The sequence below is a fragment of the Brassica rapa genome, chromosome A01, assembly GCF_000309985.2.
Source record: "Brassica rapa cultivar Chiifu-401-42 chromosome A01, CAAS_Brap_v3.01, whole genome shotgun sequence".
NCBI classification, from domain to species: domain Eukaryota; kingdom Viridiplantae; phylum Streptophyta; class Magnoliopsida; order Brassicales; family Brassicaceae; genus Brassica; species Brassica rapa.
In genome coordinates, this window is record NC_024795.2 from 1,288,585 (window position 1) to 1,301,394 (window position 12,810).

Here is a 12,810-nt window from a genome sequence, read left to right on the forward strand (position 1 = left end):
ATAATAAAATCCGTTTGATAATGGTTGTGGTGGACGCCGACGCGGCAAATCAATAACTAACTTATGCTCCTCCCACGCGCCACCATTTCAAAAAAAAAGATACAATCCTCTACATCCAGTTCCAGTTAAATAATCCACGTGTATATCCTATCAACCGTAGATTTAAACACTTTTGTTTTCTCAGATCTCAACCGTCCAACCTCACAATATACAATTTTTGTTGTCGCTTCGATTGTAGACGAAGAGAAGAGGATGAAGATAGTGACTTACAACGTGAATGGCCTTAGGCAACGAGTTTCCCAGTTCGATTCTCTCCTCAAACTCCTCGATTCCTTCGACGCAGACATCATCTGCTTCCAGGTTTTACATTCGATTCTGAAAGTTTCTCAATCCTCTTTGTTACAATTTCGAGTTTTGAATCTAGGAAACGAAGCTGAGGAGGCAAGAACTAACATCAGATTTGACGATAGCCGATGGTTACGAATCGTTCTTCTCGTGCACTCGCACGTGCGAGAAAGGTCGTACTGGCTACTCCGGTACGCATCACATCAGAGAATCATTTTATTTTTTAAATTGGAGTTTTTTTTTTTAATGTTTGTTGAGTGAAATTTTGGCAGGTGTAGCAACGTTCTGCAGGGTAAAGTCAGCGTCTTTAAGCTGTGAAGTTGCTTTGCCTGTTGCTGCTGAAGAAGGCTTCACTGGTCTTGTTAACAGTGGCTTACGAGGTGGGAGGAGTGATAGTTCTGTTGTAGCTGAAGGTCTTGAGGAGTGTGAGAAAGATGAGCTTCTTAGGGTTGATCAAGAGGGGCGTTGTGTTATAACTGATCATGGACATTTTGGTATTTACTCTTAACTTGATGTTTAGTTTCTTTTAGGTGGAAGTCGGAAGGTTTATTTTTGTTAATTGTGTGTGTGTGTGTTTTGTTTAGTTGTTTTTAATGTTTATGGACCGCGAGCTGTAGCTGATGATGCTGAGAGGGTTGAGTTTAAGCATCGGTTCTATGATGTTTTAGAGGTAAAAGTCTTATCGGTTTCTTGAATTTAGCAGTGAGGTACCTCTAACTTTGTTTTTTTATTGTAGAGAAGGTGGGAGTGTCTTCTGCGTCAGGGAAGAAGAGTATTTGTTGTTGGGGATCTCAACATCGCTCCTTTTGCTATGGATCGTTGTGAAGCTGGCCCTGACTTCGAGAAAAACGAGTATGTAAATGCTTATACTCATCATCTGGCTTTACTCAAGACTTAACATATCTTTTCATTCTCATGGCAATTAAAAAATGCAGGTTCAGAAAATGGTTTAGATCTCTGTTAGTTGAACGTGGTGGCTTATTCTCTGACGTTTTCAGATCTAAACATCCTGGAAGGTGTGTGATAACATATTCTATGTTTGTTTATGGAGCCATCTATATTCAGCTTCTTTCTGTATTTCTTACAGGAAAGATGCATTCACGTGTTGGTCATCAAGTAGTGGAGCAGAACAATTTAACTACGGTTCCAGAATCGATCATATATTAGTTGCTGGACCATGCTTGCATGAAGGAGATTATCAACAAGGCCATAGTTTTTTAGCTTGCCATGTCAAGGAATGTGACATATTAACAGAGTATAAGCGGTTTAAGAATGAAAACATGCCAACAAGGTAAAGTCTATATAAAGTAGTTTACTCATGATCTCACTCTTAGTTTAATTCTCAAATTAGTCTGTGAACAAACTCTACAGGTGGAAAGGTGGATTGGGTATAAAACTAAAGGGATCAGACCATGTACCTGTCTTCACAAGTTTTGATGATTTGCCTGACATCCCAAAACACAGCACACCTCCTTTAGCTTCAAGATACCTTCCCATGATTTTTGGTTTCCAGCAAACTCTTGGTACGAGAAAACTATTGTTTATTCATTCCTCTGTGATGGATTTGATGAGAGAGTTATCAACTTATTTCACGCTTTTAAAAATTGGACCAGCGTCAGTGTTAATGAAAAGGCAAGCCAATGAGCAAGCCAGAGCCATTGAAGTATCATGTTCATCATCTAGTCAAAGTAACGCTATACCAAGTTGTGGAGAGATCTCAACAGGACCACTCAGAAACTGTAGTTTGACGGTTCCTTCACCTGAGGAATCTTGTTCTTTAGAGAAAGAATCCACTGGGAGATTAATCACAACATCTGGAGGCTCTAGAGATGGAAACAAGAAGAAAGTGAGGAGGATCCAATCTTCTCAGCAGCTTTCTCTAAAGTCCTTTTTCACTTCCAAATCTGCTTCATATGTTTCCTCAAGTCAGAGCTCCTCCCAAGTAGAGAGCATCGCAGAACCGACTGTTTCCAGCAAAGTAGACGATGAACCGACTACTACTTCATCACAGGAACAAGATCAAAGCGGGTCTCCTGCTAAGCAGAAAAACGATGCAGCATTAATGGAGTGGCAAAGAATACAGAACATGATGCAAAACAGCATACCTCTATGCAAAGGACACAAAGAAGCTTGTGTAGCTCGGGTTGTAAAGAAACCAGGTCCCACATTTGGACGCAGATTCTACGTCTGCTCTCGAGCTGAGGTTTAAAAACAAAAACAGAACTAAGTTACTTTCTAAAAGTGAAAACAATACTCTAATCTCTATACATGTTTTTGCAGGGGCCTTCCTCTAATCCAGAAGCAAACTGTGGTTATTTCAAATGGGCTTCATCCAAATTCCGAGACAAGTAGTATGATGATTCATGTCAATGGTTAAGTAAACTAATTTAGTATTCAGGAACGAGGGATTTAATCTAGTGAGCTCAGGTACACTGTAGAACCTCAACAATGTCGGTATATAGTAGTTAATGTTATCTGTCTCTTGAGTCTTGACCAATTTGTAGAGAGTTGCTCTCGATTTGGCGTCTTTCAACGTTCCTGTCTCTATCAATGTATCCCTCTTTTAATGTGATTTAGATATTTAGCTTCGTAACGCAGCTAAATATCTATATGGTACTTGATAGACTTAAGTTTGGCAGAAATATTGATTATAAGGTATTAATGTTAATTCACATGATGGATACGTATACGTATGAGTTGTGGAATGATATTTTATTAAATGGACGATGATGAGAAAGCACAGAAATGCTTATGTAAGGGAATGTGTCACCCACGAATTTGTGGTGCATCACTTGCTATTGTTTTATTCGATTTTTGATTATACAAGTAAAAATGTATGTTGCTTGCCTTTTGAAGACGTCAAAAGTCTTGAATAACCCTTTTTTACTTATTGATAAATTCTAAATCGGAACAATCTGTTTCTTTTCTTAATGTAACAAAACATTCCTTTTTGAACGTATTTGTCATTATCATTCACACTTAAGGTTAAAAGTGAACAAAAGAAGATTAGATAAGTATGATCCACAAGGTTTAGATAAGTTTTATCTAAAAACTATTGAATCGACTGGTACTAACCACGCCAATTGGATTCTGGTAGCAGTTTTTTTTTTTTTTTTTTTGGCGTATCAAAGATTAGCAAACACGTGGTTGGAGAAGAAGTAGAGACTATCCACGACTACACTAGTTTGCTTTAAAAAGCTTACTCAGTCACAATCTTCTAGAACCGAAGTATGGTATATTAGTCTCTACGTGATGATCGACTTGCACAATGAGTAAGAGAGATCAGTGGAACTAAATTGTAATGGTTTTGACAAGAGCTTAAACCGTGTGAGATTTATCTTTGAAATTGTCAATCTGAAAACACTTGTTTTGGATAATCTTCAGTAAAACTTCCACGTGAAAAAGGTTTGTTCATTCAAAAAAGTTACCATGCACATCGGCTAGTTGCATTGATAAAAAATACATACAAATTTAAAAAGCTTTATAAAAGTCAAAATTCAATGAGGCACACTTATTCAAATGTGGTTAATAATCAACATCCCGTGATTCCGGTTCTTTTAAATTACTTCCTCAAAAAATACACAATATTTTTGAAAAGAGTAATCCAGTTGACTTCATTATTTGAAAAATGTATATTTTTTTTGTAAACCAAAATAATATATATATATATATATATATATATATATATGTATATTATTATCTGATCGTAATCTAGTAAATAAACGGTGTGTTGATATCATTTAATTTCTGTGAGAGGAAAAAAAATCCACCACAAATTATATATTATAAATTTTCATCTAGAATAAGGAAAATAAAAGAAAAATTCACATATATATTTAAATAGATGTTTGTGTGGTCTGAGGCAATCCTTAAATACGTTGTAGTAGAGACTAGAGACTTTTCATATACTCATCTAAAAATCTATTTCTGTCTTCTCATTATCCAACAAACAATGAATGGTTGAAATAAAGTCTCCATAACAAAACATAATAAAATAAATATCCCCTCTATAAGAAGAATCCAATTTTGCGTTTCCGTATTTAAATAAAACCACAGCTTAGACAATTGGTTCGTAGATTTTTTTGGTTTACAAAAAAAAAATATTTTCAGCCACAGCACAATTTGGCCACTGAATAAAATCTTACGTGCATTCTTATCTCTACCGCAATAATTCAAACTGGATAAGGTCCTCCATCTGACTCAGCTCCACAGGACCCGACCCGATTTTAGTCTGCTTAACCGGACCCGTCTTTTAATCCAACTTTTAAAGTCTTTTAAGGTCTTCTAACCTCATTGTAGTATGTAATTTAAAACTAATTGAGTACTAATCACGCAATTAATGACTAATCGCACCTTCCCCTATAAATAAATCTCTCCATTTCTTTCCCTCTCTCAAACCAACGCAGAGAACATCAATCAAAACTTCGCAAACGACATCGTTTTAACAGCAAAGATGCTTTCTTCTTCTCCAACTTCCTTCGCTCATCCCTTCCTCTCCTCTTCTCCGCCTCTCTCCCCCGTATCTCCTCCCTCTCGCACGGCTCGGATCTCGCCTACTCTCGTCTCCGCCTCTTGCTCCTACACCTGCACGGAGGACACCCCGCGGTTACACAAGATCCCGCTTCGATCGACGACGGCGACAGCTTCGCTATACGAGATTCTGGAGGTTCCTCGCGGCGCGACGAGCCAGGACATCAAATCGGCGTACCGGAGACTGGCCAGGATCTGCCATCCAGACGTGGCGGGAACCGATCGGACGACGTCGGCTGATGAGTTCATGAAGATCCACGCGGCGTACTGTACGCTTTCTGATCCTGAGAAACGATCTGTCTACGATCGGAGGATGCTTCGCCGGAGCCGTCCCTTGACCGTCGGTAACTCCGGGATGGGCAGTTACGTCGGCCGGAACTGGGAAACCGATCAGTGCTGGTAGTGAGTTGACTCGGTGACCGAGTTGGCTCGCGTTAATTCGATTTAAGAGGGAAAAAAAAAGACGAATCGGTCGTGTAAATAGGAAACGATTAATGTGGAGCTTGACGTTGTAATTAATAGTAGTCATTTTAGCTAATACGAACGAGGATTAGTGTGCTAACATATGCTATGCGACGCCGTTTGGTTCGTGTTACGTGTGATCTATAATATTGATATTTACTTTCAGTTCTTTTGATTATCTTGTTTAACATATAGTTCGAATATACCTATTTTGGATGCAAAATGTCAAAAGTATCCCATAAAACAATTCTAATAATGTGAATATTCTTTGAGGAAAATTTCAAACAATCTATTTTGAAGGTTCATCACTATCATTTTGGCTTTGTCCCAGTTCTCTGGATATCGTAATTAGGAATCTCGATAACTGGTGAACGCGTCCAAATAACATAAAAACAAAAATTGTTAGGATAAATCAATTGGTGATTATTAGCTGGCCCACAAACCGACTGATGTTCTAGTCTTCTAGAACAGGTGAACATGGGCAATGGAATAAGATTTTTTTTCCAATGTGGAGCAAAACATAGCAATCACTTTATAGTTCTTTCAGGTACTAAGCTGAGAGATTCTGAGTTAATGAATGTGTACTTCTAACTGATTTTATCAAAACAATATATATACGAGTGCTGTTACTATAGTCGAATACATTACTATAGTACCAGGATGTTATCTGTATGCGTGTTCAAAGCCGTGTGATCACCGACCGACATATTAAAAAACTGAAATCAAAATTGGGTTGGATGAGATATAAGCTAGTTTTGCCTACACGGTAGTACCATTTTGATTGGTGCGATTAACATCATTCTACTGATATACTCAAACTGTAATCTCTTGAATTACTATTACAGGAAGAATAATAAGTTCGAACCCATGTATGTAACCTGGAAGTGTATTGGGACATAAGCCGATGAGTTGACTCAAAATTATTTTGCATGACTTTGTTGATAAATAAGTAATAACCATAATAACATCCACATCATCATTAGGTTTATTGGGGCCTAGAGGCGACGTAAGTACGGCCCGCAAGATTGTGGAAACTGGAAAAGTAACTCACGTTGCTAAGTGGTTAGATCGTATTTTATCCTATAATTTGTCGGGACTTAAATAGTATGATATATAATCCTTCTAGAAGCGAAACGATAGCGTGTCATTAGTTTGTGTTACTGTTAATAGAATTTGATTCAGCGTCTTTTATGTAAAAATGTTTTCGACGTTTAACTGAAAGACATGCTCCAGTGTATTATATGTTCATATTCATTGTTACCACGATGTCTTCGTTTTGAATAGAAAGTTGTTTTTATTTATCTATATTTAGTTTCTATGAATAAACATAAATCAAACGAGGCAAAACCCCGCAGAACACTCTCAGTTCTATAAAATAAGAAAATATAATAATTATCAAGTTAGGTCTCACTTTGTCTCCTTTTGGGACATATATCAAATGTTCGTTTTTCCTCTTTATTTGCTAGCATGTGTATATACAGAATTATAGATAACATAACCACGTGTGTTGTAAACTTGTAATATCTGTTATACAGGCTAAAATGAAGTGATGAATACATTATTTCATAAAAACCAAATCAAATTAATGAAGAATGATACATTAATGAAGAATGATAAATTGAGGAAGTTTTTTTTTCTTGACAATAACTAGAAGTCTAGAACAATAATAGGATAAAAAGTAGGGGAATAAAATTACTGTCAATCAACCTTATATGTAATTTTATTGAATTTCTATGTAGTTCAACCTTTAAAGAACTCAAGAATATAAATACCGAACTTGTGAATATATATATTTTTGGAACAACTTGTGAATATTGATGGTTTTAAGTTATAAGAGCAATTCCAATAGGAGTTTTTCGACACAAGATTCTAAAAATATGAAGATACTTTCGGTTGAATTTTCTATAGTTTTTAGATACTCACAATTAAATATAAATATATATAACTTTAGAACCTCATGTTGAAAAGCCCCCATTGGGGTTGCTCAAACATTCTTTGAAAATGAGAAACTCCTGGCCTCTGTTTAGCTTTTGTTGTTTTGTGTATCTCTATCGGTTTGGCCTTATTTTTGTTTAGTTCTAGTTCGGTCTTGATCGGTTCTGTAAGGGATTGGCTGATTTTTTTTTGTTTTTCCATCCTTGGCTAGGTTTGTAGGCGCTGTTTGTGTAGTTACTCCTACTAAAATTTATATGTTGAGTGGAAATCCATTGATGACAATTAAAAAAAAAAAGTTATAACCTTCGATGAAGCCACACACACAACTTGTAGAAAAAACCCAACTATGCCAACCTAATAAATGCATCTCTCTTTAGGGGCCCAAATACAACCTATTTAGTCACATCATTAAAGACTTTAACAAACACACACACATATAGTTGATATATTTGTCCCATTCTAAACCCATTTAGGCCCATCTAAGCAAAACTCTTGGGCCCTGTAAATAATCCAACTACAGGCCCGAAAGGTGGACGATTAAGAGCAAAGGTGGACGCGTGCACACCCGATAACCAACGCCGATAGAGTAATTAGGGTTTCCTCTCTAATTAACTTTTTTTTTTTTGTCGGCTCTTTAAAACAGTCTCTCACCTCTCTATATATTAACGAAACACGCCGACGAATCTATCATCATCCCACAAACCCTAAATCAACTCAGTCCGATGGCGCTAGAGAATCAATCGGCGGCGAGATTCACCGGAAAGGTAAATTGGTTCAACGACTCCAAGGGATTCGGTTTCATCACCCCCGACGATGGCACCACCGAGGAGCTTTTCGTCCACCAATCCTCCATCGTCTCCGAAGGCTACCGGAGCCTCGCCATCGACGATCTCGTCGAGTTCGAGATCGCTCTGGGAACCGACGGGAAGACTAAGGCCGTCGAGGTCACCGCCCCCGGCGGCGCTCCTTTGAAAAAGAAGGAGGCTAGCTCCCGTGGGAGAAGCGGTCGCGGCGGAGGTTGTTACAACTGCGGCGAGGCGGGGCATCTCGCGAAGGATTGCCGCGACGGCGGGGAGAGAGGAGCGTGTTACACGTGTGGTGATACTGGTCACTTGGCTAGGGATTGTGTTCAGAAACCTAGCGGTGAACGTGGAGGAGGACGTGGTGGTGGTGGTTGTTACGAGTGTGGTGATACTGGTCACTTGGCTAGGGATTGTGTTAAGAAGTCTGGTGGTGAGCGTGTGAGCGGTGGTGGTGGAGGAGGTGGAGCTTGCTATACGTGTGGTGGATCTGGTCACATGGCTAGGGAATGTCCGAGTAAGAGACAGTCTGGTGGTAGTGGTTGTTACGAGTGTGGTGGTGCTGGTCACTTGGCTAGGGATTGTGACAAGAGAGGTGGAGGAGGGAGAAGCTCTGGTGGTTGTTATGAATGTGGTGGTGCTGGTCATATGGCTCGTGATTGTGAGAAGAGAGGAAGTGGTGGTGGAGGAGGGAGAAGCTCTGGTGGTGGAGGTGGTGGCAAGTGCTACAAGTGTGGTGAAGGAGGTCACTTTGCAAGGGAGTGTTCTGTTGCTTGATTGCTTCCCTATTCAACAAAACAATAAGATGGAAGATGAATTTGAGTAATTAATTACTCTTCGTTTTTCGTTTTATTATCTTTTGCTGATGGGAATGATGATTTCGCCTGGTCCTTTTTGTGTGTTTTTTGAGTTTTTGGTATTATTATTATTATACAATCTTTAGCTAGATTTGGTTTCTGTTGTTTTTTTTTTGATGCGCTATATGACTTCGGTTGATTTTGCTTATGTCACTTTTGAGTTTAAGTGTTTTGTTCTTTTTGTTTCAGTTTATTGCTTTCTTTTGTACGGGATGAACTGAAAGTGAAACCCGAGTTTGGTTTGGTTGCCTTTTCATGTCCCACACAATCTTATTATCATTGTTTAGCTTATAGTACACTCATATATAAAAATCTAAACATCAGCCATGGCTAATTGTGTTAAAATCGTTGGAAGATTGGATCAAATAAACCAAAATCGTTGGAAGATTCACATCGCGTTTATCAGTGCCATGTTTATAGAGTTCTGGATCAAAATTTGATGATTCTCATGTTTCACAAAACGAGAACCATCCCACTTGACATGAAATCCTTGTAGACTTATGCAACATTTATCTAGTACATGACTCTTTGGAATCAACACAAGTTTTGTTTAGGATGATACATGTTCTAGCTTCATCTGAAGCACATATCATACAAAACGTAAACGTAAGTACAAACGCAAACAACAATCGAGGCCATAACCAGTCGGCTATTTGTGCTTCGACTATAGAGAAGAAAATCGAGTTGAATGAATTTGTATTGTAAGACAAATACATGACATCTAGCCCAAGTTGTAATATAATTGTTAAACATATTACCTACATAAGCACGAATAAGTTGTAACAATGAAAGAAGCATGAACCAACCAATTTGATATCTCCACATCAAACAACTAAAGCTTCGAATGTCGTTGACCCAACACCTTCTCTTTTCTTTTTAAAAACAATCTTGCAAAAGTCTTATCTAATGTTAGCCATTATGTCTTTTTCCCATAATAACTCAAAAATAAATAGTAATTGTATTCCTCTCCTGAACCTTTTATCCTATATTCCAAGTTTGAATACTAAAATTGAGAAAGACACGAAATATCAAACATCATTTTTTTGTCATCTTGTAATAATCATAGTTATTAATTAACAGTGACACAGCACAATTTGAGTGGCTAGTAGATAGATACTCGTAAGACCGTGTCCCTTGGAAGAGAGAAGAGGGCAGAAGAATCTAATCGTCACAACTACGTCTCCTCTTTCTATCATTTTCTGTTCACCGCCTCTTTTGTTCAATACATATTTAGATACTATTGAATGGATAAAATATAGATGAAAAAAAAAAGATACTATTGAATTCTTTTGTGAAAATAGCTATATATCTTATAAACATTTTCGTAAATTGTTCACCAGCGTCATACAAACGATGTCTGCTCATGTACATGTAAGGTGATTAGTCTACTGATGGGTAACCTACCGAACAAACAAAGTTATGGGTATGCTATGCTCTATCACAAACCAAACTTTTATATTAATAATCAAAAGGGACAAAGCTCTGCGTAGATCACCGACATCAATAAGACTGATCACAGCCATATGCAACCCATATTGGCATATATTGCACGACCCATATAAAAAAAATTACAAACAATATAAAAAATGTTTCCTGTGATTTAAAGTAGAATTGTTTCTTGCATATTTTACGTATAAAATATTACTAATAACGTGAACATGTACGGCACATTGGCCGACTAACATAGACAAAGGGGGCATGGAGTCACGTGAAAGGCCGACCTTTCTAAAAAATATCTTAAGCCCTTTAAAAGATTAATATCTCTCCATTCTCTTTCTCACTATAGGTTATAAATTCTATTTCCCGAAATATATATACACCAAGCCTACACATTTACACTCTTCAAACATCTCTCACCAGAGCAGAACACAGAGTCACCGGGAAGTGTCATCTTCGGCGGCGACACACAAACAAACAAAAGTTGATATATTTAGATTCTGGTGACTCTCTGCTCTAATGGGTCAATCTCAAAATCCTCTCTTTCTTTTTCTACTTCTTGTTCTAGTCTATGGCGTTTCCTCCACCACCTTCACCGTCGTTAACCAGTGCAGCTACACCGTGTGGCCTGGCCTTCTCTCCGGAGCAGGAACCGCTCCTTTACCCACCACCGGATTCTCTCTAAACCCTACAGAAACACGCGTCATACCAATCCCCGCCGCTTGGTCCGGCCGTATCTGGGGCCGTACTCTCTGCACACAAGACGCAACCACCGGAAAATTCACCTGCGTCACCGGAGACTGCGGCTCCTCCGCCGTCGAGTGCTCCGGCTCCGGCGCCGCACCTCCAGCGACGCTAGCTGAGTTCACCTTAAACGGAGCCGGCGGTCTCGATTTCTACGACGTCAGCCTCGTCGACGGTTACAACATCCCTATGGCGATCGTACCGCAAGGCGGCGGAGATGCGAGCGGCGTCGCCGGGAACTGCACCATCACTGGATGCGTTAAGGAGCTCAACGGCCCTTGTCCTGCTCAGCTGAAAGTGGCGACGACGGGGACTGCAGATGGAGTGGCTTGCAAAAGCGCTTGTGAGGCGTTTGGGACGCCGGAGTATTGCTGTAGCGGCGCGTTTGCAACGCCGGACACGTGTAAGCCGAGCGAGTACTCGTTGTTTTTCAAAAACGCGTGTCCGAGAGCTTATAGTTATGCTTACGACGATGGAACAAGTACGTTTACTTGCGCCGGAGCTGATTACCTCATCACTTTCTGTCCTTCTCCTAACCCAAGGTAATATATATTTCATTATTTACTGCAAGTAAATAAAATTACTACAAAAGCTATGGTTGTTTTCAAGTGGAAACACGAATAAGAATATTTTACAAACAATTTGGTATTTTTTTTTTATAATTATAAGCTTTTGCTCCAATGATCGTTCAAATCAACTGAAGAAAAAAAAATAAAAAGTTTGGTTCAGATTCTTTTTGAAGAATTCCGGTTTCGATTTTTTAATCACATGAAATATTCCTATACTTTTTTGAATGTTGGCGATAAATAATGAGTCACTTTTTGTTTGTAACGTTTAATTTGAAGAAAGGTGAGGTCAAATCACCGTATAAAAATCATGAGACGTGTTTGTCATAATGCACCGTGTTGTTTTGTCAATTTGTGAAATGATGAGACAAGACGACATTTTCATTTTTCACCCGTTGCAATAATGATAATAAATAAAATATCTAATGTTCTCTGTTGTATGCATAGATTTTTTTTTTCTCATTCGAACGTCGGTGAACTGTGCCCATGTGTGGTCCGACACGGCTCTTTTGTTCATACAATAATTAATAATATTTGTATTTTTTGTAATTTGTCTCAGTGTGAAGAGTGCAAAGAAGGAAGGAGTACTTGAGCCTGAAGCCGTAAGCTACTCGTCCGCGTCGCCAACTCTATCCACCGTGTTTTCGGTTGGTGTTTTAGCTGTCGCGTTTTGGGCACTACAACGCGTTTGGTGATAGCTGTACTGTAACGTATGCGTAAGAGCTTTGATAACAACATCATTCGAGGTTTTCATCTAAGAGAAAGAAAAGATCATCAAATAAAAGACGACCAGAAGAAAGAGTTTGATTTGTGTGGGGATTCCAAAGTTGCTAAGGATGGATCTGTTTTTAGGTTGATTAGTTATAGTAATAGTTATTCTTTAGAACTCTCATCTCTTATTAGTTTTCTCCGTTTTTTCTAAGACAAGATGTTGTCTTTACGGATTACGGTGTTCTGTAGTAGTAGACGCCGTCTGAAAATGTACGTTGAATAATCATGCAAATTTGGCGGGTAAAATCACAGTTTTTAGCCAATAATATATTAAGATGTGTATATACAAATACTATTCAACTTACATTTCCATAGTGAGGCGGCGTTTTCCTTCCCTTTATCTCTTTTCTCATTTTCCAAACT

General features: G+C 38.5%; 4 protein-coding genes across 6 annotated transcripts; all 4 read left to right on the forward strand.

Annotated features, from left to right (window-relative positions):
• The first annotated feature begins 1 nt into the window (after position 1).
• LOC103870940 (DNA-(apurinic or apyrimidinic site) lyase 2) lies at positions 2-3,032 on the forward strand. Of its 3 annotated transcripts, XM_009149174.3 has the most exons (10): positions 2-360; positions 425-536; positions 618-839; positions 930-1,015; positions 1,082-1,197; positions 1,281-1,361; positions 1,433-1,636; positions 1,717-1,868; positions 1,959-2,548; positions 2,626-3,032. In XM_009149174.3, the coding sequence occupies exons 1-10, from the start codon at positions 253-255 to the stop codon at positions 2,695-2,697; spliced, it is 1,743 nt and encodes a 580-aa protein (XP_009147422.1). In that variant the 5' UTR covers positions 2-252; the 3' UTR covers positions 2,698-3,032. The 3 variants fall into 3 exon arrangements, with proteins under 3 accessions (XP_009147422.1, XP_009147489.1, XP_033140394.1); XM_009149241.3 differs by having other exon boundaries at positions 256-536; positions 1,087-1,197; XM_033284503.1 differs by lacking the exon at positions 930-1,015 and having other exon boundaries at positions 256-536.
• A 1,691-nt stretch (positions 3,033-4,723) lies between these two features.
• LOC103871280 (chaperone protein dnaJ 11, chloroplastic) lies at positions 4,724-5,512 on the forward strand. The gene has a single exon (XM_009149551.2). It carries the CDS (start codon positions 4,799-4,801, stop codon positions 5,276-5,278), a length of 480 nt encoding a protein of 159 aa, XP_009147799.1. The 5' UTR covers positions 4,724-4,798; the 3' UTR covers positions 5,279-5,512.
• Positions 5,513-7,877: 2,365 nt separating this feature from the next.
• On the forward strand, positions 7,878-9,183 carry LOC103871381 (cold shock domain-containing protein 3). Its single transcript, XM_009149656.3, has one exon. The coding sequence runs from the start codon at positions 7,995-7,997 to the stop codon at positions 8,847-8,849; it is 855 nt and encodes a 284-aa protein (XP_009147904.1). The 5' UTR covers positions 7,878-7,994; the 3' UTR covers positions 8,850-9,183.
• A 1,483-nt stretch (positions 9,184-10,666) lies between these two features.
• On the forward strand, positions 10,667-12,733 carry LOC103871578 (thaumatin-like protein 1). The gene is made up of 2 exons (XM_009149875.3): positions 10,667-11,652; positions 12,236-12,733. Exons 1-2 carry the CDS (start codon positions 10,886-10,888, stop codon positions 12,369-12,371), a joined length of 903 nt encoding a protein of 300 aa, XP_009148123.2. The 5' UTR covers positions 10,667-10,885; the 3' UTR covers positions 12,372-12,733.
• The last annotated feature ends 77 nt before the right edge of the window (positions 12,734-12,810 follow it).